Source organism: Rattus norvegicus, chromosome 6 (assembly GCF_021556685.1).
Source record: "Rattus norvegicus strain SHRSP/BbbUtx chromosome 6, alternate assembly SHRSP_T2T, whole genome shotgun sequence".
NCBI lineage: Eukaryota > Metazoa > Chordata > Mammalia > Rodentia > Muridae > Rattus > Rattus norvegicus.
This window is the reverse complement of record NC_141539.1, coordinates 15,855,627-15,881,669: the sequence shown is the minus strand read 5'-3', so window position 1 is coordinate 15,881,669 and position 26,043 is coordinate 15,855,627. Positions and strand designations below refer to the sequence as shown.

The following is a 26,043-nucleotide window of genomic DNA, read 5'->3' as shown; positions in this document are numbered from 1 at the left end:
CTGGGCTTGGCAGTGCACACTAGTGTTCAGAGGGGAGAACCGAAGAGAACTGCAGGTTCGAGTCCAGCTTGAGCTACGTAGATGACACTGTCTCCTTCCTCACACACCCACCTACCATGTTTGGGTATATCGTGGGGAGGAAATAGTGTTTCCTCAGGTTTAAACTTCCCATCTCTTCTATATCTATGAATGGTTAAGTCATACTACAAACAGGCATACTGCTCGGTTTTATGACTACCATGCTTTGCCCATTCAAATACAGGTTGTTTGCAACATCCCAAAGCGTGTTGTACCAGGCATCCTTGCACATGTTCTTACTGCTCTAGACTGGTACTTCTAGAAGTAAGGTGACTGTGTCGTTGAGCATTTGCGTCACCAAGTTGGTGCCAAGCATTGTACTAGGGAAGCACAGATGGGTACCACAGACCAGAATGTCTGCATCCTTCCCTTCCTCATCAGTCCAGTGGTACCCACCTTGGGCTTTGCCAGTGAGACAAACAGTTCTCCAGTACCTGTACAATTCAGACTTCTCATTACACGAAAAAAACTACATGGATTGACTTCTGTGAAGTCAGTTCTCACGTCCTTCACACCATTGATCTTTTGAGTCCCTCTCTCTCCCATTTGCCATGGTTGCTAATAGTTACTAATGGTATGCTTGCCGATACTCTGTGAGCTCACGCTCCTGGTCTGTTTTTCCTCTCCTGTTAACTTTGCATTTTGAGCCTTTCACTGCTTAACATTTTCCTTTAGCTTCTATGAAATCATCCCACATATAACTCCTAATGGTTAAGTGTTTTAAGCTTGTGACAGGTCTAGCTTAGCCTCCCGGGTGCCTAGCTCTTGAGTAGTCCATGGTGCAAGTGTCTATACTTACTGTTGACAAGGCTTCACCATTGCCCAAACTCTGCACGGGTCACTATTGTTCTCATGCATCTTGGACGCCACAGTGGGAAAGTGTGTGGGGCCGTCTTAGAGATTGCAGAGGAAACCTTGACAGCAGAAGGAAGGAAGATAACCTCCTCCTGCCATCTTAAGAGGTTTTGTTTTTTCTCTCAATGTATATCTCTCAATTTTTTTTGATCCATAGTATTGATAATTTCTTTTTCACATAGCTGTTGTATCAATGCCATGCCTCTTGTCAAATACTGATGACCCAGCTGCATGTGGTCCATTTCTACTACCTTCCTAATTGTGTTGCCTTTTGTCTAAACTCTTAAACAGAGAGCACACTGTTGGTTACTGAGCTCAAGGGCTCATTTCTAGCCAGCATGTACTTCTTTATTTTACTCGGTTCTTTCTAGAGAATGGAATTTAGCCGTCCTCTCTTGATAGGTCCCTTGTGGAATCTGAAGTGGGTTCTCTTACGGTAATGATTTTCTTCTGGACGTGTGTTATTTGTTTGTATGTGGGGCTTGCATGCCATGTGGAAGATCAGCTCTCATTCCACAGTGTGTCCCACAGGTCGTGTTGTCTTAACGGCAAGCTTTTCCACCTGCTAAGCCATCTTTCCGCCCCCCCCCCCCCCCGTGGTGTACTTTTGAACTATAATTCATTTCTTGTATTGCTCATTTGCCTTATTGCTCTACCTTACCTGCGTAATAAAGGAAACTCGGTCTTAATAATTAGTCAGAGTTTGGATATTTATCATGGTTTTGTATTTTGACTTTTTTTTTAAGTCTCATTTAATATATTGACTTCCAACCCCTTAATTATCTTAGGGCCAAGTGTTTCACCCTAACTCCAACTGATACATATGTCAGTTCCTTCAAGTGATGGTCTCTAGACTTTTCCTAATGCAAGGCACATTACGAAGGAGGAGTAACCCTGTAGCATACTCATCCCTGGCCCGGACCTTGGCAGCCCGACAGAAAGGAGGAAGGGCTGGGCTGAAGCGGTCTGAGTTCTGTGCCTCCCCAAATACTGTTAGGGTTGGGGAGCTGAAAGAAACGTCATTAAATGGTATCTTAAGAGCAAATGTATTACAACTGCTTTTTAAGTCTTCTGTAATCTCTGAAGTTTGAAGCATCATCTGTCAGTAGTAGCATTGTAACTAACTGTCTTGGACAAAGCTGTGTTGATGCAAAGCAAGCAGTGTGCCCACTTGGTCAGTCTTGTCCTATTCTTAGTTCCTAACTGAGTGCAGTATACTGTTGGAGTACATTTGTTCTATTCAGGTGCTGTTTAAAATTCTTTCTGATTTAACATTAAGTGAAAGTCTTAGCCTTAGAAACCACTATCAGTAGTATGAAGTGAATTTTATTTAGTAAAGCCTCATTCCGTAGTTGAATTGTCATTTTTCTTTAGGATACACAATGAAAGAATTCACAGTCTACATTGAAATAGGATGAGTACAGCCTGCAGCTACACCATGCAGACTAAGTGCGAAAGCAGCCCCGGTGAACTGTAGAGGACTGGCTATTTTTGTAGAGACAGGGCCTTGCTTGTGTATCTTTAACCTGTGCCTCAGCCTCCAGTGTTGTGGGATTACAGGCAGATGCCACCTGGCCCAGCTAGAAGAAGACACCAAAACGTTATTAGCACATGAGTTTGGGTAACAGTTACAGAGTGAATGTTGCGTTCTGTATTTTTTCAGTCGAAACTCATTTCCCTTTTATAAAAGTCTTATGTTGCTGTTACGTGGTTTTCTATTGAAGGGACAGACAGTATGTTCAAATACAATGTTGCCAGGTAGCTTACTTGTTTTTTTTTTTTTTTTTTTTTTTTGGTTCTTTTTTTTCCGGAGCTGGGGAGCTGGGGACCGAACCCAGGGCCTTGCGCTTCCTAGGTAAGCGCTCTACCACTAAGCTAAATCCCCAGCCCCAGCTTACTTGTTCTAGTCAGGTACCAGAAAGTCCTTGGGAAGCTTATCCAGTAGAGTTTGTACTTTGTGATGGGGCCCAAGTCCTTTGGGGTAGAGATTCCAAGTTCATTTAAACTTGGTCTTATTTTCTGGCCATGTACTGGGATTTTTTAAAAAATAAGCACGTGATTGAAAACAAAATACAGAAACAAAATGGATTAAATGGTTAATTGTCTTCCAGTGATGGTGTCAGTTTTTACATGTGTAGTATATGAGAGTGCCCCATTTTCCCCCACTTTCTCATTTTTGCATATTGCCGGTTTGGTGAGTGAATATCGAATAGTATTTTTGTGGTTTTTAAGTCTCAATTATTCCATTTTATGATAAGTGAACTTTAGTCTCATATTTGTCCAGTATATATCTTTTATTGAAGTTTGCTTATATAGTCTATTAGTGTTCATTTTCTTTACATTTACGAGGTTAACCTTAGTCTTAACATAGTCCTGAATTATTCCCTCCACTTCACTGTAGTGCTGCTTCTGTTTTGGTGCAAGCTAGTGAGGGGCGGGACTAGCAGAGGTTACCTGTCCACTCAGGAGTAACTGAATTCCTAAGATAAGCACAGTGTCGCAGCTTCCTCTAGCCCTTACCCCATGCTGTGGTTTCCCTTCTGCTGGGGTAGCTTCCCTCAGGCCGAGGAAGGGCTTTGAGCTGTGATGGGAGCTGTGCTGCAAAGGTTAGAGGCTCAGCGCTGAGCACACCCTGAACTTATGCTCACACTGGTCTTGCTCTGAAGGTTTTAAAGTAGTTCACGTAGGCTGCAAAGATCTTACATGTTAAACTTTAAGGAGTAATGTATATGCAAAAGTTTTAGAATGTTATCATTTTCTTCAACAGTTTTACCAACCTTCAATTCCATACAGTGACAATGTTTTCCTATTATGAGTAAGTAAATGCAATTTTTCCTTTATGACTGTCCTTAGTAAATACAGGCACAAATGTTTAATTCAACTGTAAGGATCAGAACGTAATACAGCATCTTACGTAACTCCTCCCTTAGCCCTGGTTCCAGCTGTTGCAGAAGCCAGCCTTTCCCCTTTATTTACCGTTGCATTTGGTCACTCCATGTCACTCTACTGCAGTGGTGTCATGTCATCTTGAATATCAGCTAAACTACACACTTGATTGTCTGCCCCTCGTTTGGCTTTTGTCAGAAAAAAAAAAAGTTAAGTGTGTTTACTCCTCAGGATGAGCTCTGGATAGTGTGGGCAGTATTTCCCTGTTCGTTGTGTTTTTAAATGCATAGATTAATTTGCTGGCTGGTGATATTTTGAGAAGGGATGTGGTCCCTCTCGGGAAGATGCTACATCTTTCTAGTTACAGAAATGTTTAGAACACCCCACTACAGTTTGTTTCATTCAAACGGGTACTTTCTTAAATTCATTCTCCTTTCATGTTTCTTTAGTGCTGTTCTGAATGAACTATGCCCCTTCCCCCCAAAGTAGGCTTTAGCCATCGTCACTTAAAGCAAATGGTCTCAATATCTATCGTTTCCACCAGATGGCAGACTTGAGCACGTCTATTTGTAAAGCCAGCTGAGAACTCTGGTGACACAGCAGAGGCTGATCAACCTACCAAGAGCCCGGAAGTACAAAGAAGAACAAAAGTTTTGTTTTGTTTTTGTAAACTCGAAAGAAAAAAAACAAGTCCAGCATTACGTCAGTGCGGTATCTGTTCCGCTGTGAGCGGTAACCTTCTAGCCCATCAGCGAAGGAGGAGGAGAGCTCCCACCTTGCCTTACAAACCTTGCTTTTCCATGTTCATGCAATAAACACGTTTGGCTTCTTGGTAGCACTTGTGGTTTTATTCCAGGGATTTCAGAGGTAAAAGCTTGAATCTGTCATTTCCATTCTGCTGTTTCACTCCCACCCTGTATACTGTTCAGACTGGTGGGAACACATTGAGGCTGGTGTGTGTGTGTGTGTGTGTATTTGTGGGTGGAGGGGGGTCGTTTGGTTTTTGTGTTTTAAATCATTCCTGGGTCTCTCTCAAGAAGGTAGTGTTTGCATTGAACACAAAAGCAAGAGGTTTGTACATGAAAACAAATGTTCTCTTTAGACCCTTTTTGGTTTAATGCAGGTCCCTCAAGACCTGTATTGAGGAATGCAAGAAGTATGTCTTTGCTCAAGCAAGTTATTTGCTGGTAGGCGCACCTGCACTGGTCTACAACGGTTCTCTGAGGGAATCCACCACCCGACAACCTTCCTCCTGCTCATTATTGCATCAAGGTTCAAAGCTGGGGCTTCCCACGTGCTAGGCGGGCACTTACTGCCCAGCACACCCATGCTCCTCTGGTACTAGCGTCGCCATCCCACGCATTAGTCGGTGTGCTTTACGCTCAGGGAATAGGAAGCCATTGTGCCCCCCGCATCAGCATCCCTCTCTGAGAGATGGATTCTCACTCAAGACCAGAAGTGCAGGAAAGGCTGGGAGGAAGCAGCAGCAGCACATTTGGTGTCTGGGCCAAAGTCAGCACTGCTTTTCCTAGGAACTACGGAGCAAATGGGGGTCAACTTTTAGGAAAAGCCACTGAAGGGTTTCCTGGGGATTTCAGATCTGGGTGACTCCGTTTTGAAGTTCCACAGAAAGGTAAACTTTGCTGGGGTGAGTTTAACACCTGTTTCAGCTGCATGGCTACGTGTCGAAATGTGCTTGCTCACAGCACTGGAGTGTAAGCCCCTTAGCTGGGGTTTAGTGTGCCCAGATAAGAAAAGCAGAATTAGACTTGGTTGGAATTCGCTCTTTTCATGTTTGGGAGGTAGCTAAAATCATAAAGCCACCACCCAAAGACTGAGAAGTTGGCTCTGTGAAATAACTTGAAAAGGGAATTAATTCCTTTTGGGGGAAAGACCTTCATGAATGACGAGACCATTAGGGCTCAAAAATAGCCCATGAAAAGCAACAGAGTAAAGCTGTAGATGCCGTGCAATGCCTGTCTCTATGCGTGGATGACAGTAAAGATGCCCAGTCCTGAGGATCGTGTTGGATCCCTGGAGCCCGCGTGGTAGAAGGAGAGAGGTGATTTCCACGGGTGGACCTCGGACCTCTAAGTGCATTCTGTGATGCACCTGTACACAGGTGTACCCAACACACCGTGCAGTTTAAAAACTGCTTCACTCAACTGAACACACATTACTCCCGGCATTTTGGGAGGCAGAGGCAGGCAGATCTCTGAGTTCAAGGCCAGCTTGGCCTACAGAGTGAGTTCCAGAACAGGCAGGGCTCCACACACAAAACCTGTCTTGAAACACACACACATTCTACTAGCTGCTCTTGTAGTGGTCCAGGGTGCTATTCCCAGTACCTACATGGTGGCAACCATCTGTGATGCCAGCCCCAGAGGATCTGATGTTCTGTGCTTGCACTCCCGTCTTCCATGGTACCTGACATGTACGTACATGGTGCACAGATAAGGGTGCATGCAAAGTGCCCGTAAAATGGAAAATTACTAAAATGTGAGTAGAGAGGACTGGGCTCTGGTCTGGGTACACCTGGCACGTTACTGACAGCTCCCTGCAGCATCTCAGAGGTTGACCTAATGTGGCTTCCAGCTCTTTCGTTCTGAGTGAAGTTCTTAACCACTTGTATAGCCTTTTCCCTGTATTGCCTGCGTATTGCCTTTGTTCCTTTGTCAACCTTTCTGTGTCAGTTTGTGATACAGATTTCTACAGTCTGAAGTGTCACATGTCAGAGATATTACAACAAACGTGTTCCTCTAGCTGTGTGTGCTTTTCCCTTATTTAAGATTTGCATATTTATGATTTTATGCACATGGGTGCTCTGTGTTCAGACACCTCAGAGAGCATCAGATCCCGCTTCAGATGGGTGTGAGTCACCACATGGTGACGGGGGAAGATCCACTGCTCTCAGCTGCGGAGCCATCTCTGCAGACCTTCCTATCTAAGGTGGACCCCCCCCCCCATCCCCTAGGCTCTAGGATTTATATTTTGCTTTGTATTTAGGAAAGCTTTTCTACTCCAGGATTGTTTTTATGTATTTTTTAAAAATCCTTAAATTTTACCTTTTTTTTACTTTTAAAATCGGTGTACATAGAAATTTTTTTTTTTTAAGGAGTAAGGTTAGCTTTATGTTTTATGATCTTCCCAGATAGCCAGTGGTCCAACACTACGTATTGTCTCTGTATTAAGTTCTCTTTTATGCTTTATATGCATTTATATATGCACATATATGCATAGTCACATAGTCATGATCCCAAATATTTCCACATTCCTTTGTCTCAAGTCCAAACTCTCATTTTTGTGTAGTTTCTGTTTCAATATAGGACTACCCTCAGTTACCCCTACAAATGTCAGAGCTCTCGGCACTCATTGCCAAATTACTTGGTAGGTTCCGTTTGTCAAGTTACATTGTACCCTTATCTGAAGAAACATATACATAAAATTCACCAGCATACACTTTGATATTAAAGGTAAGTGCTTTGGTTGCTTGTGGCAGACATATGCCTCAACTTGTGTCTGCTCTCAATGATTGCCTTGGGATATAGAAAATTGAAAGGTGTTAGTCTAGTGGGTCAAGCACTGAGCTCATGATTTGTTTAATTGTTAAAAGCACCCTCCAGTGGGTTCAATCCCCAGCTCCGAAAAAAAGAACCAAAAAAAAAAAAAAAAAAAAGAAAAGAAAAAAAGCACCCTCCAGGCCAAAGCCCAGCTGATTAGTCCAACTCATACATTCTGCATGCTGAAGGGTTGTGTTGTCTCAGTCAAATTCGGGGAGGATGGACATGGATGTTTCTATGGTGTATTTATTATGTGTCTGACAGATAATGCAGTATCAAAACATGGAAGGTAACTCACTTCATTAGCTACCTCTGAATTCAAGGCTAGTGTTGTCCATCCACTCTAGAGACTTCCAAGCCAGCCAGGGATACATCGTGAGACTTGGTCAAAACAAACAATAGCACACAACTGCTTCTTTACAAAAGTTTTGGGTATAATTAATAATGGTGAGAAACAACATTGTAGTTTATGCAAGTTTCTGAGAAGGGATTCACATTTCTGTGTTTTCATGACATTAAACCAGAACAGGTCACTGGTTACACAAGATGCCCTTCAGAAGCCCCTGTGGTGTTGGGCACCCAGAGAAGACAGTGGAGTCTGAACGTCTCATGCACCCCGCACCCCGCACCCCACCCAACACAAGAATGATAAAAACATTTTAATTAAGAAAACACCTCCTGGGCTGGGGAGATGGCTCAGCGGCTAAGAGCACTGACTGCTCTTCCAGAGGTCCTGAGTTCAAATCCCAGCAACCACATGGTGGCTCACAACCATCTGTAATGGGATCTGATGCCCTCTTCTGGTGGGTCTGAAGACAGCTACAGTGTACTTATATATAATAAATAAATAAATCTTTAAAAAAAAAAGAAAACACCTCCTGTCTAATCAAAGCCCTCAAGTGTGACTGATCATCTTATTTCTTGAGGCCTGGGGAATCTCTGAGGCCAGCCTTTCAACAGTTTCTGGGGACTTGCAAATGTGTTCTACACTTGTCAATGATTAAACAACTACTTAGTATGAGGATTAAGGACTGTTTGCCTGTAGTAAAACACTTGAACTTGCAAGGCTCAGCATCCCATTCCCCCACCTTTTCTGGAAGTGCTTACAAGAATGTTAAACCACATTCTTCTCTGAAATCGGGATCAAAGGCCTGAGGTTGAACTGAGCACACACATGCCTTGCTTAGTCATACACAAGGGCTGTCTGGAGTCGGCCTGAGCTGACATGAAATGAGCTTCAGCGACAAAATGCAGTCCCCTGTCTCCAGAGCTGCTGCTGTGGATCTGTAGGGGAACACCTGCAAACAAAATGGACAGCCAGCTTCTCCTTAGAAAGTTTGAGATAATTTTTCTACCTAGCTAAAGAAAGAAAATGTCAATGTTTTTCAACCATTGTGAAACAACACTATTATACCCACTTAATAACTGGCTTGGTGGCAGTGTGTCTGCATTATTGTAGTACCACAATTGTCCGTCTCTAAAACTCATCAAAATCCCTAGCTAGAATTCTATTCCATTGGCCAACACTTTCCCACAGTTCCTCCTAAACCCCCAACCACTGTTCTGTTCTGTGCTTCTGTGAACATAGATTCCTTCTCTAAGTGGAACCACACAATATTTGTGTGGCTGTGGTTATTTTCCACTCAGCGTAATGCCCTTGAGGTCCATCCATCCTGTAGTGTGTGTCAGACTTGGCTTCCCTTTCAGGGAATAATTTCTCCTGTACGTCCATTTCACATTCACATGATGATGGGTGCATCTCTGGGTCACCTCCACCTTTTGTAGATTTGTGAATGGAATTACTGTAGGCAGTTGGAACTCACACAAGTAGCATCTTACGGTGTTTGGAAGCCCGCCTCTTCTCCCCAGTCTCCTCCCCCATGTACTGTTACTGTAGCTGAGTCAACCACCTGGTGTAAAGATCATTTGTGCACACACCCCCTCCCCCTGACCCCCTTTACTAAACTTTACCCTTTCTTCCTTGGCTGGACTTTGTCCAGCCAGGATTATTTATAAACCATTCAAAGCTCATTAATAAACCACAGCACCCAGCAAGCCACCTTTTCACTCTGTCCCTACTGGAAAGCACTGGGAAGAGCTGCACCGGATAGACATGAATGAGGACAAAGACAAGAGAGACTCTATCCAGATGAGTATGAAGGGATGCCGGACGAATAACGGGTTTGTCCAAAATGAAGACATCCAGGAGCAGGACCCAGACTCCAGGGACACTCCACAGTCCAACGCTGTTAGTATCCCTGCTCCAGAGGAGCCTCAACTAAAGGTGGTGCGGCCCTATGCAGGGATGCCCAAGGAGGTGCTGTTCCAGTTCTCTGGCCAGGCTCGCTACCGGGTGCCTCGGGAGATCCTCTTCTGGCTCACCGTGGTCTCCGTGTTCCTGCTCATCGGAGCCACCATAGCCATCATCATCATCTCTCCAAAATGCCTTGACTGGTGGCAGGCAGGTCCCATGTACCAGATCTACCCGAGGTCTTTTAAGGACAGTGACAAGGATGGGAATGGAGACCTGAAAGGTGGGTGTTCGGCGCTTAGGACCAGTGGAGGGTGGTTTGTGGGCCCACTCCCAGCTTCCTGGAAACCACTTTGTGCCTGGCTTGTGTGGTAAACACATTCCAGGATGGCTGGCACCCGTTCCCCTGGGAGTTCATTCAAGCACCACTCAGCAGAAGCCTGCAAGCCTTGCTCCTGATGCAAGGCTCTTTGCTGAAGGATTCAGAACCAAGGGGTTGTTTAATCTCTTGCCCACTAAACCCACGCACATATTCATTCACCCATCAATCCTAAAATCTGATTTTGTGGCTCCGTGTTTCATCTGAGACTGGCTCTCTGGGGACAGGCACAGTGTGTTCTTTAGCTGAGAGTTTATTAATAAATACATCGTGTTATACAAATGTCTGCAGAAGGGATGACTGTCTTCAAGTTTCAATCCTGAGAGATAAGAGAAGGCTAAAGGCTCACCAGTTGTTGCCTAATAAAGGGTTCTCCACAGCGGCAGCCATATTGATAGAAAAATAGAACCAAACGTTTGGATTTTTTTTAAATTAAGCTAAAAGTTCTGTATGTCATTTCTTATTCTTATAATTGGATTATAATATATGTTCCATCAGCCATATTAAGATTGAAACTGTGCTAGACAGTGGGTGTAAACTAGATTGGCTCATGAGTCACCATGGTTTAGGACACAAGAGAGCTGGGTGCTGTCCCTCTGGCTTGTAATGCTAGCCCTGAGGAGGCTGAGGAAGATTGCCAGGAGTTCCAGGACAGCCTGGGCTAAAATCAAAACAGAAAGTGGGGAGGGGGAGAGAGAGAAGGAGGGAGGAGGGGAGACAGAGACACACAGAATTATAAAAAGGGAGTGCAGTGAGAAGAAATAAACTAGGAAGGAAATTCTTTTCTTACAATGATTATTTGTTTGAAGGAAAAACCAAGATGGTGTGGTAGAGTGAGTTTGTCTTTAAAATGTCATATGTTCAAAGCCCCCAGACTTCCTTAATGAAAGGCTTCTTTGTTTTGTACTCTGTCCTGTTTGTCCCCCTCCCACCCCTGACTTTTTCTCCACACTCTCCGTCTGGGGTGGATCCCCAGCTTTGCCCTGTGAGACAAGTTTCAGCAGCCTTTCCACTCTTAAAAATAGTTTCTCCATCTTCACTATCTGGAGAACTATGTATCTGTCCCCAGGGGCACGACTCAGAGCTGCCACCTTCTTGAGGCTTTATCTTTCACCTTCATCATGGTCCCTTGCTGCTTTGGACGTTATGCCCCTTGGCACTGCCTGCAAGCTCCTGTTTCCCCTCCTACTCAGCAAATGTTGGCAACCTCGGATTTGACAATCCAGAACCAGGGACACACTTCTGCCTCCTGGGCCTGCCTCCAGCTCGCTCCTAAGTGGCTTCCAAGTCCCCACAGACATGCAGTTTCTAGTCAGCTCTGTGTGTCTTCTGTTTTACCTTTGGAAACAGTCGCTTCCTGATATCCAGTAGGTACTGTTCCTCAAGTTCAAGGATTCTGTTATTCTGAAGAAATTGCCCCATGTTTGGTTTTAGTGTTGCCTTCTGTCTCTCCAAAGATGGGACTAGGGTCCCTCAGTCCCTTGGTGGTATGTCGTTCCCGACCCCCAGCTGCCCCAGTCTTCTCCCTTCCTTATGCTGGAGTAGCCACTCTGCTCCAGGGAACCCTGCGTCCTCAGCCCTGTGCTTGCTTGGGGTGTAAGTGGAAATATTTCTGCCGCCAGCTGTCGCCCTGAAATGCTGTAGCCAACTGGAAGGCAGCACAGCAAGCACCTGCTACAGCAGGATGGGCATATCCAGGTGCTCAGTCTCCATTCTCAACAGGGCAGCTAGGTCCTGCTGAGTGACAGAGAAACGCAGAGACTGATTCCACAGGGCCCCAGTCAGGGTTCTTGATGGGAGGCATAGGCTGGAATAAAAGGGAAGAGAAATGCACAGCAAAGCAGTCCTGGCCAAGGTGTGGCCATCTCTCGTAGATGCCTCACTCTCCAGCTCTGGTCATCCCGGTGCTCTGCCGAGGTGCTGAGAGCTGTGAGAAATCTCTTTCCCGGAGATAAGCTCCTCCTCTGGCTGGCACCAGGCTTCAGGCTTTTTCCTCTCCCAGCAGGAGATTCTGGGGGGAAAATTCTAATCCCTGAGGGGCATCTGTTTCAATAGTCTGAAAACCAAAGAGCGTCTCTAAATGTCTCCCCTTCTGCCAGGATGCTGTTGCCAGGGTCAGGAGACTTTGTGCTTTGGTCTTCTTGACCTTCTGCTTGTTTAGATGAGGCATACTTTAGGTAGGCTCGTGGAAACACAGAGAAAAATACTGGCTCAAGGCTTCGAATCTGCATTTAGGACCACGGTCTAGAAGCCACAGCAGGCAATCGTCCTACAGGGTTCCACATACAGAGCTTAACTTCCATTGGTCCCTCTGACAAGCCAAGAATCTCTTGTGTGTGAACTTCTGCCTTTCTACATAAGTGAACAAGGACCGCTTGCTGTAAAGACAGCTTGAGAGAACACGGAACCTGGCAAATACTGGCACATACCTGCCCTCTATCTTGGCCTTATAGTCCTGCCTGATCCCTGTGTTCCGGATAATAGTTCTTGCTGTCTGCTCAGTTACTTATTCATTTACTGTGCCGAAGCCCACTTACCCCAGGACACTGCATCCCACCTCCCCACTGCATCCTCTGCCCCAGACGTCAGAGCTAACACACTGCTCCAGAAAGCACGGCACGCAGCTCTTCCCCAGACCAGGAACAGTTCCATCCCGATCTCCTTATATTACTATAGCAGCACTGTGCAAAGTTATTTTTCCCAAGGTGAAACTGATTTTAATAATATATTTTGTTTAATGCATTTTTTTCTATATTGGTAGATCAACATAAGATACTATTGACATATTTCTCTTTATACCGGGTGTTAGAAGTCTGGTATGTGCCTTCCCCTCCAGCATATCAACCCAGACGAGACAGTGCAGCTGCCCAATGGTCACATGTGGCAAGTTGCCTTGGGACGGGCCAGTGCTTTGCAGACTTTAACCCTAATCCCAGCGCTCAGGAGGCAGAAGCAGGTGGATCGTTAGGAGTTCAAGGCCAGCCTGATACTCGGTGATGCAGAAGAAAAGTATGCAAAAGCGCACATCACAGGGCTGTAAAGGAAGCCCTAAAGCTGCCTGTGTCTCTAGTTTCCACCCCTTTATCCCCTTTCCTCTTTCCATAGTGGATATGTGAATTCAACTTTCTGAGGGTTGAAAAATTATTTTACTAAACAAACAAACAATGTGCTATTCCTTTGAGGCAGTGGTTGTGAGAGGCAGGCTGGCTTGCTTTCTAGCCACTCATGCATTTACTTACCCCCCTCCCACCTTATTTTCTTTTTATTGCTTCAAATAGAAAAACGAAGCGGCGTTTGCTCATGGCCTTGGCTCTTCCTTAGGTATCCAAGAGAAGCTGGACTACATCACTGCTTTAAATATAAAGACCATTTGGATCACTTCCTTTTATAAATCACCTTTGAAAGATTTTAGATATGCTGTTGAAGATTTCAAAGAAATTGACCCTATTTTCGGAACAATGAAAGATTTTGAGAATTTGGTTGCTGCGGTCCATGACAAAGGTAAACAGAGCGGGGGTCGTGGGGGGGGGGACAGGAAAGCAGGCAGAGAGTGGCCTCCCGTACACAAGCACCCATCTCCTCCTTCACTGACATTCTCTAATCCAATCTGTTCCTAACGTTTGATATGTTTTAACTCATTAGGTTTAAAATTAATAATTGACTTCATACCAAACCACACCAGTGACAAACATCCTTGGTTCCAATCGAGTAGGACACGGAGCGGGAAATACACTGATTATTACATCTGGCACAACTGTACCCACGCCAACGGTGTAACCACCCCTCCCAACAACTGGGTAAGGACAGCCGATGGGCAGACAGCTCTGGACTCACTGAACTGGAGAGGTGTGAAGCCCTTTAGGTCAGAAAGCATCGAAGGAATTAGTTTAGAAATAGACAATGTTAGATAGACAAAAACCCAAATGGCTTCTAGGTTTCCGACTTCATTGTTGAGCTGTACATGGTCCTCTCTCACTAGCGCTTCCATCCCTTCTGGCTTCCCTTCCCACCTCATCCAGCACAGGTTGTGGGATTTCCTGGACTAAGGTAGGAAAATAACATCCTTTTTTCCCTACTATCTTTTAGCACTCTCCAGAGCCCTGTGCCTCTTTGACTTTTTGACCTTCCTGCTGGACAATATCATAAACAAACACAGTCATTCATCACTTTCCCTCCAGGACCTTCGATACCTGAGCCTCTGGGCACATCCTGTGGTCACCATCCCCACCTGAACTGAGCCACTTCCTTGTTATGGGAGGTTGACTGAGTCCAGGTGATCAGCATGGCCTCATTCTCCTCCGACTCCCTGTTGCCTCCTTCCCACCCCAGCATCCTTAGCAGCGAACACGACTCAGAGATGGAAAAAGCCGTCCTTCCTCCTTGCTCCTTCTGTAAGAGATTCTGTCCTTTCTAAGTGGCCAGACTTAGCAAATAAGAACCCAAGGCATTAATGTAAAATATTGTATGAGACAGGTTCTAAATCTGTGTGTTTAACCTACTGCAAATACTACATATTCTCATATATATATATATATATATATATGAAAAGCATTTGCAAAGGGACTGAATTAGCTGCAGACCATTAGCTGGTCATTAATCCTGAAAATATATAGTGTTATATTGTAGCTACAATTTATCACTTAGATTGTGTTAGGTAGTAAAATTAATACAGAGATTATGTGAAACACAAAAGACAATGTGTGAGAGTTACAGGCAAATACTCCATTTTTATGGACACTTGAGCACCTGCTGATCCAATCCCCGCCGTGATTCTAAGGGATGGCTCTACTAGGATGCCCTGCGCTGGCCCTGAAGCTCAGATTTGCTAGGCACTCTATAGCCCACCAGGCAAGGCTGGCCTGTCTCAGGTCTGTTTCTCGCCTGCGCTCATCCGAGTCATTTATTCTAGATTCTCTTGTCCCACGGGAGCCTCCCCTCCTCCACCCTGACCTCTGCTGGTTCTTGGACAGCAGCTTCCCACCTAAGCACACTCATGCTTCATGACCACATGACCTCCCTCTCTGACTGCTCATCCACCTTGCTCAGGGCACCATCAGGCTGTGGCGCATGGCTTACTCTTTAACACCCCTCTCCACACCACTCCTTGTTAAATTGCCACTAGCAAACATTTACTGTGTGCGGGCCGTCTGTTAAGGGTCTTACGTTCCTTAATCCATCCAGTCTATTCCCCCTTGCAGCTCTATGAATCTTTAGTTCCTGTCTTGCAGAGTGAAGTCACAGAGCTTGTGACTAAGGGCTGGGTATAGTCAATGCGCCCACACAGTCGGTTCTTAAATCTTACCGGCCACACCGAGAACAGCACACAGCAGCTGTTTCCTCTGCCGCCACTTTTCCTGTTCTTCTGTCAGCTTCTGCTTGTGGGCAGAGTTGATTTCCTAATGTAAAATGTCAACCAGAACCCGGAGAGGTGGCTCGGCAGTTAAGAGCTCTGGCCGCTCTTCCAGAGGACCCGGGTTCAGTTCCTAGTTGCACTGGGTATGTACGCTACACTGGGTAGCCTACAGCTGCCTGGAACTCTGGCCCCCTATAGGGTATCTGATGCTGTCTCTAGCTTTCATGGCCACGCACATATGCCATATGTACAAATGAACATATATTCACATAGATAAAAATAACTTGAAAGTTAGCTGTGTGTGATTCTATAGTACTCAGCAATTCAATGAACGACTGGTCCAGTTTTACAGCTGGAAAGATGGCTTGACTGTCACGAGTACCTGAGTCTAATTCCCAGCACCCCATGGTGGCTCACAAGCACACAGCTCCTGTCCCAGAGGATCTGATGCCCTCTTCTGGCTTCTGTGAATACCAGACACACATAGGGTGCACAGACATACAAAACACCCATGTGCATAAAATAAATAAGTTAAAAAATATTCTAAAGAAGCTCATTTTATCCCATGTATGTGGAGTTCTAGATAATAGGAGCTAATCCATAGTCAGAAAGTTGAGGAGCATTATTTTTTATTTGAACTTTTTATTAAATTTATTTATTATTTATGTGGGAGGGGGTGGGAGGGCGGGGAGCTGGCATGGTATACATGCAGAAGTTGAAGGGCAACGTCTCGGGGTTGGGAATTTAGCTCAGTGGTAGAGCACTTGCCTAGCAAGCTCAAGGCCCTGGGTTCGGTCCTCAGCTCCGGGAAAAAAAAAAAAAAAAGGGCAACGTCTCTTTCTACCACATGGCACCTAGGGCTTTGCTTTGCTTATATAATGAATGCTTTTAATAGTTAATTTTCTAGTTTTCTTTTTTTGAAGTTCATGAAAAGCATAAACCTTTCTATAACTGGCTTTCATTACTCATTTTTGGAAAGACCCATTCATGTAGCTTTGGATAGCCATGCTTCACACCGTTTCCTGCTGCATCTTACTGTATGTTGTATGGTTTTATGTAATACATATATGTAATATGTATATGTAATAGGTAGATACTACGTGGTTAACTTACTCACTCTTCAGTTGAACCATTTTCAGCTTTATCATTAATCGTGTCATAAGCATGCTTATCGGCCTATTTTGAGGCTTCTGAGCCAAGTTTTCTTGAGTTAAATAGATGCGAAGTCCCCATGCAGAATGTTGTGCTTTTCTGTTGGTCAAACTGTGGTTTTTGCCATTCAGGTGGGTATAAGAATCTCAGCTCGTAACTCTCTGTTTATCTACCTGCTAGTGCTTCTCTAAGGACCACGGTGATTACGTAGCTGTTGATGTTGAACATCTCACACATTGCTTCCCTTGGTGCCATTTCTGTGAAATGTTTCTGGTTTCTTCGATTCTCTTCAGGCTGCTTATCTGTGACAATCTTGTGTTGGTTACACAAAAGTCAGTGCATCATCCCGAGTCATGTCCAGGTGGTCCACACGGTGAACTGGTGAAGCTTTCCTGGAAAGACAGAAGCCACCACTCACTGTGGCCAGTTGCCATGGAAATGTAGCCTCCATGGGATGGGTCTTCCCATTAAAAAGAAAAGGACATCGGTGGAGGAACTCCCTACCACCACATTTCCCCCATGTTTTCCAGTTGCTCTTTATCAAGTCAAGAACAAAAGGCCTGAGATGGAGCCTGAGAAAGTCTCATGTTCAAGGCTGTACTAAGGTAGACTGACCAGAGGCAGGGGACAAGCCAGAGAAACTGACATGCTCTGTCAGAGAGTCCCCTGCTCTGTTCTAGAAAGGGGATATCAGCCATAGTGTCAAACACATCTGAATCCTGGGTGCTTCAAGTCTAGACGTTTGTTTCAGAAGACTAGCAGAGTTTAAGTGGTTGTGTCTAATACAAACTCTTTGGGGACTCGTTTCACAATTCCAGCCTTATGTTCCAAGACCAATGTAGTCTCTCGGGCGCTCTCTTGCTCTTTCTCTCTCCCCTCCCTTCCTCCCTCCCTCTTTCCCCTCCCATCTCCATAATCTGCTTCACATACATTAGGAATGTCTGTTCCCTGACTTGGTCCTGTCCTGGGCTTGTGAACACTAGCGGTGTCGCAGTTGTTGGGAATGGCGTCTGTAGGAAAAATACTCTATAACCACTGTCGTGGGGTGTTGGGGTGGAAGTTGGAGTATTGATTTAACTTAACGCTCTCCCTGGAAAGACAGCTCCGCTGATTTACGTACCCACCTTGTGGGGCCAGCATTCTGAGGTCGTGTGTTTGTGGACAAGGCCAGCGTAGGAATGAGTGAGCTAATCTATGCGTTCTTCTGTCTGTTTGCTAGCTGAGCGTGTATGGAAACTCCAGCTGGCAGTTTGATGAAGAACGAAAGCAATGTTATTTTCACCAGTTTTTGAAAGAGCAGCCGGATCTTAATTTCCGAAATCCTGCTGTTCAAGAAGAAATAAAGGTGAGTGTGAACACCCCACAAACCTCTCTACAAGTGGGATCCCGAGTGGTAATTTGAACCACTCTATGTTGACTGAAAGTCTGTGTAGGCAAAATCAAAGCACAGGATTAAATTCTCAGATTACGGTGTCCAATGAAATGCAAGTATTTACAAGTGTTCATGGTTCCTTCCTTCATCTACCTCAGAATACTGTGAGCAGTGGTGGGCACCTGTGCTGGAGGTGTTCTTTGGCTGGTGTGGGGAGGTGGGTGACAACAGGCTTCAGGTTCCTGCGTGTACTGTGGGCCTCTGGCTGAATTGTTTGACTTTCTGGCCTTGGATGTTCAGCCTGTGAGACGCAGTGGTTGGTGACATCGTTTCGTTCACTTGGTGAGGTGAGCCCCGCACAGCCCTTCCTTCCATGTTCGCTCTGTAAATACTGCCTTGTTGCTCTGTCCTGAGCATTGAGAAGTTGACAGTCTCGGGGATACCCAGGTGACAATGACACTGCTGCATGCGTGACACTTCAGGTGATGCTGAATGCTCTCTCAGGAAGGGACACTGGCACACCAGGGAGAGCCAGCTCCTCCACAGAAGGGGAAGCTCCTGATGCTGGGCATACGGTAAAAGAGTGCAAGAGAGAGACGGAGTCTGTGATGAAATCCAGGCAGAGAGAGAGAGAGAGAGAGAGAGAGAGAGAGAGAGAGAGAGAGAGACAGAGACAGAGAGACAGAGAGACAGAGAAAGAGAGATAGAAAGAGAGAGAGACAGAGACAGAGAGCGAAAGACAAAGAGACAGAAAGACAGAGAGACAGAGACACAGAGACACAGAGAGACACACAAAGAAACAGAGACAGAGAGACACAGAGAAACAGAGACAGAGACAGAGACAGAGAGGGGAGAGGTAAAAATCCCAAGTTCAATTTAAGAGAATGGGGAATACAGCTCAGGGATGTGTCTGCTAAAAGCCCATCTGTTGGTTACTTGAGATTAGAATTTAACTCTCTGGCCCGTATGTTAACTGTCAGCCTGGTTTGGGAGCTGGTGACACTGAAGGGTGAGGGGTAGGGAGACAGAAGTCAGAGATGCAGGGCTCAGATCTGCAAGGTGCGTGCGAGTCACTGAGGGTCCCTCTGTGGCACTAGGATGGAGGGCTCCCATTGCCACAATAGTGGACTCCCACCAGAGGGATCCCTGCTCTTACTCAGGAGACAGGGCTGTGCTCCCTCTCTCAATGCTGCTTTGGTTGGAGAACAAGGGAATTTAGGGGGGTTGGGTAGTCCTTGGAGGGAAGAGGGTGGGGAAGACAGTACAGGACAGAAAGCTGTGGTCAATTCTAGGTGAAAACCAAGTGTCGGTAAACGCTTGGCTTTATTTCTGATCTTTAATTCTGTTCCGTTCTCCTATACATCCATTTCCATTTCAGGACCTGTGTCTATCCGTTTCTATTTCAGGACCTGTGTCCAGTAAATTATGTCATAAGTTTTGAAATCAAGAAGTGTGATTCTGTCATGTGTGCTGCCACACACCTTTAATCCAGCGCTAGGGAGGCAGAGGCAGGAGGATCTCTGTGAGTTTGAGGTCAGTTTGGTCTACATAGTGAGTTCTAGGACAGGCAGGGTTACAAAGTGAGATACTGTCTAACAAACAGACAGACAGACGACAGACAAATTACTAGCCCAACTTTGTTTTAGAAGTTCTTGACTATCCTGAGGTCTTTGCATTGCCATATGAATTTTTGTAGCAGCATCTTGACTTGTGCAAAGAAGCCTGTTGACTTTTTAATAAAAACAATATCAAATCTGCAGCTCATTTTGAGAAATATTCACACCTTCCTATCAAACATTCCAATTTACATAGCATTCCATTCTTTTTATTTAATTGTTCTCCAATTTAATTCTCCAATGTTTTATAGTTTCAGAAAAAAGGTCCTTGCTTCTATTTTTGCCTCTGCCCTCTCCCTCCCTTCCTCCTTCCCTCCCTCTTTCCTCCCCTCCCCTCTCTCCTTGTCTGTCTTTCTTTCTTCTCTTTCTTTTTTCTTCTCTTTCTTAACTCTTTCTAGTTTCTGCCATTCTAGACAAGTCCTTTACCACTGAGCCATGTCCCATCTTTCCAAATTTCTTTTTGGATATTTGTTCCTGTGGACTCCTTAGGCACAGAGCGTTTTTACATGTATGAGGTTTCAATGACTCACGTGGGAGTCTGTTTCTGAAGCAGGAACTCTTGTTCCAGTGATGGTGGTAGGAGGTAGTGTTAGTCAGCAGACTAAGGGTTACTTTTAATATTAGTGCTGTGGACTCTCCTCTTTTACCAAAGTTCATTTATCTCTCCCTTGCCCCTGCCTGTAACTGTCACTTACTGTGTGACAAGTAGTTTACCTGGCTCTGTTGAAGCATGTAAGCTATCAGAGAATGAGCCTTCAGGAGATGGCACTTCTCGAGAGACACGAGGATTCAGACCTAGGTTTGGGGACTTGAGTTCATCATCGTGACCACAACCCGAGGCCAGATTTGGTTCCTCTCTGTGTGCTTCTCCTGACTGGCAATTAGAACATTCCAGTCAGTTTACCAGATGGATGCCCTTCATCCTTCATGACTGTCTTTACTGACAGGGGCGGCTGTCTGGAAATGTTTAAATAATTCTTGTGTATTTTGACACAAGGTGCTGGCAGATATATTAATGATTCTTTGACTAACTTGGCTGTTCTCTTGCAGGCATCCAGGCAGTGAGATCTGTGAATAGAACTCTTACTAACTAGTCCACCGGAATAAGAGCCCTCCTGTCTGGGTCATTATTACCTTATCCAGAGCTTAAACATTATTTGGAATGCGAGTCAGGAGTCACTATTATGAGTCAATGTGAATGCGGAGGGGCTGAGACTCAAGGCCACAGGAACAGGGTGCTTCTGACCCCTCCTGTTCCTTACCCACAGCACTTATCTGTGCAGGGGAGCTGGGCAGGTTAATCATTTGCAACTTAGGTGGTTAGCAGTGAGGAGGCACCTGGATGGACTTCTTTCAGGTCGCAACTTGAACCTCTGGAGCCTGAACCTAACTTGCCCTGGCTCCCATCAGCTTTCAACTGTTGCCGCCACAACCGACTGCCATGACAGTCTGACACAGGCATCTTCCAGAGTAGAATACTTTGTTTCTTTTCTGTTTGGTCTCTTTCTTTCCCAATGGCTGTCAGAACTCGGCTTGTAGCCTGAACTCGGACTGAGTGCTTTCACCTTGAGAAGTTAGAAGGCTCCAGAGGAGCTGTGACTTGCACACACCAGATAATTGTTTGCCCACTTCTGATACTTTGGTTTCTACTTGTGCGCCCCCCCCCCCACCATATCCCCTTGATAGATGAGAAAACAGGGCAAGGTACCATGACCAGGGGAATGGCCAGGACATTTAGCCAGGACCCTGGTTGTCTTGCCTCTGTATGGAATCAGAATGATCTTGGACAGTAAACAGGAAGCCTGAGCCCGGGAGGGAGGAGTCCTGGGGAGGAAACCATTCTTAGTGGTTGGGGAGAGCCAAGAGGCTCTCTCAGCTCAACATTAGAACTCATAGCTAAGTGTGGACTCTTGCTCTGACCCCAGAGAGCGCAGGACAGCTGGAGACAAGCATTTAAATTAAAAAAAAAAAAGTTCTCTTACTACCTGCTTACTACCGTGGCTCATCCATAGTATTTGCATAATATTGTACTTCCGGGTGCCACGCCCTTTGTTCTCCTTATGCATTCCTCTGATGGTGTGTGTATGTGGCAAGCTGGCTGAGGGCTAGGAGATATGGCCTTGCCTGATGAGGTGTGTGGTGTGCTGGCCATGGGCTAGGAGGTGGCAGGTGGTAGGTAGACAGACGCGTGTTATAGCTGTCAAGGTGTTTTTATTCCAGAGGAGAGACAGATGACAGATCAGAAACATAGCATGATGGTGGCCATGACAGAAAGAAGTGGGCAAACAGATACCCAAGCTGGAAATGGAGTAGGTAAGGTTAGAGCAGTTGCAAGAAGGCAGTGAACGTTGAGTGGTTGGACTGGAGTGAGCCAAGTGAAGTAGCACTGGGGGAAGGGGGAGTTCAAAAGCAGAAAATATTTGTTTTCTGTATTTCTGGGCAGCGGCAGGCAGGCAGTTTTTTGTTCCATTACCTGTAAGCAAGGGTATTGGTTTCCTGTACTTGCTAAACATCTATTTCGACATCCCTTACTGAGATAGATTCCAGAGGCTACTGTCACTTTAAGGAGATACATCTCGTGCCATTAGGTACGAGAGTAGAGCCACTGGGCTGGCGAGATGGCTCAGTGGTTAGGGGCACTGGCTGCTATTCTAGAGGTCCTGAGTTCAAATCCACACCAACATGGCAGCTCACAGCCATCTGTTACTGTAGTTCCTTGGGATCTGATGCATGGCATGCATACATGCAGACAAAATGCCCATCGACATAAAACACATAAATAAATCTTTTTCAAAAAAGGAGTAGAACCACTGTGTTTCCCAAACTGGGCTATTCAGGTAAATAGTCCCACATCAGCCATCTTAAGAAAAAAAGAAAGGAAAGGAAAGGAAAGGAAAGGAAAGGAAAGGAAAGGAAAGGAAAGAGAAAGGCCTTCGAGGATTGCTAGATGAGCCTAGGACACAGAGTGAGACCCTGTCACCAAACCAAGCAACCAACCAACCGTCGACCAAATAAGCAGACAGCAGCACGGGGAGGCATCCTTGGATTGGGCGTTTTGAGTGTTGACTCAGTCACTCAGAGTGGTGTTGTTTTAGCAGAGAAAAGGTGCCCAGTGGAAAACCAGGACAGTGAGGTATCGTGTTAGCTAGAGAAGAATCAAGGACACAGTGTACTGTCCCTAGAGTCCCCAAGTCCAGGTCACCACAACCAGGTGGAACCAGGCACTGTGCCCGGGTTTACACCCAATACTGGAAGATTGGATGTAAAAGTGGAAGAGCGAAATCAGAGCGCAGGAGGTTAAGAATTAAAATGGAAAGCCCTCGCCTCATCTAGTTGGGAGAATGAGAATGGGTAACAGAAGGGGCATACTTCCCGAGAGCAAACTCCGGATTATACGGGTCAAACTTCAGCAAGTAAAGTGTCTCTTCTCCGCTAGGTGCGAGCTTTGGTGACCGAGTACTTTCCTAAGCCCTGGCTTTCACCCCCAACGCCCCAAGCAAACCGGTGCACTTAGAAACAACTTTGTTCCGAAACAAAGTAACAAAACTGCCTCCAGGCTTCCAGGACCCTCTTCTCTCCTTCCATTTTGTTCAGTTTTTCCAATTATTTGTGTTTTCTCATGCCTCTAAGTGTCGGTATGTGGGAATGCGCGGGTGACGGCAGGCGCGTGTGAGGGCAGGCGCCTCTGGAGGCCAAGAGGCGCTGGAGCGACCGGCTGCCTGACATGGCGCTGGGAACCCCACTCAGGTCCTCGGCAAGAGCTGTACGTGCTCTTCCCGGCTGAGCCATCTCTCCAGCCCACAGTCCTCATTCTTTTTATTTTTTTTTTAATCTGCATTTATTTTATGCTGAATTTATTCCCATGTCATGAGTTTTTGTTTCTTCAGTTTCTTCTGGGATATATTTTTCTTTTGTGCAACCTCCTCTTCTGGCTTTGGAACAATCTGTTCCTTCTCAATGTGGCAGGGGGAGCTCGTGGATGGGTTAATCCGGCCATGAGCTCTGTAGGTTCATCAGCGCATCTTAGGTGCCTGTTCACCTGGATGTGTTCAGTGACAGGGAATCTACGTCTAAACCCTTCAGTTCGGCAGCACTCTCTGCATTTTAAAGCATGTGCAGCAAAAATTCAGCACTCTTCTTTTGGCCACCGTCCCTGTGTCCAGCCCCACCGTTCGGCCGGGGCGCACCTACTGCCTCCACATGGCTTCTTTAAAGTGACATTCTTCAGATACTTGGTGGCTTTGCGGATATGCATACCCTGAATGGCCTGGGCAGTTTCCCGGGTGTTCTTAAAGTGAACAGGAAGGTTTGAACCTCTTGATTTCCATGATTTTGTGGGGTTTTCTGGGTCAAGCGAGTAGTAAACCATTTTCACAGGTCACCTCTGGCCGCTTACAGGAAGAGCCACATTTCTCATTCTTTAATGGCTACTATTTAGCCATGCTGGGATCCTGAAGTGAATGACTAGCTCAGGTAGAAAGTAAGCAGTTTGACTGTAGAAAATCAGAGCGGGCTTACGCTCGCCCACACCTTGTCAGAAGTAGTGTTGTGCTGCTTGGGTGTTTGTGCTCTGACTAGACTGATGTTCATATTTGTAAGACAAAGCACCACCTGGGGCTCCCCCTGTCCACAAACCAGTGGCCTTTGTGTGCCCAGCAGGTTTGGTGTGTGTGGTGTCTCTCTGTTGAGCTCCCCAACCCAAGCGCCAGCCGACTGCAGTCACTCCCAGCTCTCTGTGCTCTGAGTCTGTAGATTGGTGAAGCCCAGCACACACTGAACTTCATTGTTTGACCTGCTCTCCTTCAAAGAAGCGTTGTCTACTTTTGCCACCATTATCTACCCGTCAAGTCATCTTTAACCAGTCTCCCTTTCTCTCTCTGTGAATTTGCTTATTGTGAACATTTTGCATAAAGGAAATTATTCAATCTTTATTCCTTGCATTTAGCAAAATGCTTCTTACGATTTGTGTATGTCCCAGCATGCACCAGCATGTCCGTCTCTGTGGCCAGGTAATATTCGTCCTATGATGGGAATACATCAGGGTGGTGTCCCCTAGCCGCCCTGCTAGAACATTCAAAGGTCTTGTTTTGATGCACGGATTCATCTCTTTTGGGTGTGTATCTAGGTGTGGAATTGATAGTCTTAGGTTAACTTTATGTTCTTCTTGAAACCTTCTAGGACTTTCCACCCACCCTTCCCAGTCCTGAGATTTCTCCCTTAACGTAAAAGCTAGATGTGACAAGTTCAACTTCCTCGGGTGTGCTATTCCCACCCCACCCCGTTTTTTTCAATTGCCCAGGAAATCTGACTGCATCCTCTGCTGTTCTCTGCCTGGAATGTTCTTTGCAGGCTGAGCACCCTGTACTGAGAGAACCAGTTATGGACTTAGACTGTGAGGGTGTGCTTTGTGTATGGAGTTTCCTATTTTCTGACGGTCCCTCTGTTAACGTCTCAGCTATAGTTTGTAACTACAAACTATATGTAACCAAGTGTTTTTCTTCTTTATATTCAGGAAATAATAAAGTTCTGGCTCTCAAAGGGTGTTGATGGGTTTAGTTTCGATGCAGTTAAATTTCTTCTGGAAGCAAAGGACCTGAGAAATGAAATCCAAGTAAATACATCCCAAATTCCGGTAAAGTCTTATTTTAAACTTTTCTTCCCTTTGTCTTGTCTGAAAAATGTTATCAGAGTGTTTTCTGATTTTAAATTTTGTTATCTAACAATTATGGATGCTGGTCTGTGTGTGGGTCTGTGCACATGCCTATAGAAGCTTGGAGAGGGTGTGGGGTTCCCCCTCCGGCTAACTGGATGGGTACCAGGAACCAAGCACGTCCTCCACGAGAGCTGTGAGCAGTCTCTACCCTGAGCGCTCTCTCCAGCCCCGTGTTCTCTGTTTTAGTCTAAGATGCCAGTTACAAGGGTGAGCTTGTCTGCCTGCAGGAAGTGCTTACACGTATCTGCCTGCAGGATGTGCTTACACGTATCTGCCTGCAGGAAGTGCTTACAAGTATTTCTAATGCTTGCATCTGGGGACTCGTTCCCCTGGTTCTTTACAGAATCGAGGATCGATTCAGAATCTTTCTTCAGTGAGGGTGTTCAGGACACAATATGGACTGACAAAGTTTTCTTGCTGATATGGTTTTTCTTACATTTCACTTGGGTTCAAAGGTAGAGGCCTCAATTTCTTGGGACTTTTCTAGGTAATCAAGACCACAGTCAGAGCAGAAGGGAATTAGCACTGAGTATTACCGTGTTTCATCTAAGTCTCTCAACACAGGGACAAGAGAGGCTTCACCATTTCCATTCAATGAGCCTCTGGATTCGGGGTTACAGAATCCCAAACCAAGCCCAACTCATGGACTAAGTGTGCACTTTGAGGCTCTACACTATATTCTCACCCACCTTGTGACAGAGGGAGTTCACAAGTCACCTATTCCTCCAGTTGACCACTCTTCTAGTCACCCTAGTTCCTCTGGCCAAGTAGATAGTAGTTCTTAGACACACTCCACTCCAAAATGTGTGTCACAGTGTAGGTTTAGTG

The 26,043-nt window shown here is 45.6% G+C and overlaps 2 protein-coding genes across 2 annotated transcripts in view; both read left to right on the top strand.

Moving 5' to 3' along the window:
- The window catches only part of Ppm1b (protein phosphatase, Mg2+/Mn2+ dependent, 1B), a 60,677-nt gene extending 56,023 nt beyond the window's left edge, over positions 1-4,654 (top strand). The window contains 2 exon segments of the mRNA NM_001270620.2: positions 3,701-3,748; positions 4,364-4,654. Of these exon segments, the coding sequence (NP_001257549.1) occupies positions 3,701-3,748 (48 nt within the window). The 3' untranslated portion in view covers positions 4,364-4,654.
- A 4,800-nt stretch (positions 4,655-9,454) lies between these two features.
- Slc3a1 (solute carrier family 3 member 1) overlaps positions 9,455-26,043 on the top strand; it is a 33,612-nt gene continuing 17,023 nt past the window's right edge. The window contains exons 1-5 of the mRNA NM_017216.1: positions 9,455-9,913; positions 13,331-13,510; positions 13,652-13,806; positions 17,734-17,859; positions 25,015-25,134. Of these exons, the coding sequence (NP_058912.1) occupies positions 9,493-9,913; positions 13,331-13,510; positions 13,652-13,806; positions 17,734-17,859; positions 25,015-25,134 (1,002 nt within the window). The 5' untranslated portion in view covers positions 9,455-9,492. The remainder of the gene's footprint in view (positions 9,914-13,330; positions 13,511-13,651; positions 13,807-17,733; positions 17,860-25,014; positions 25,135-26,043) is intronic.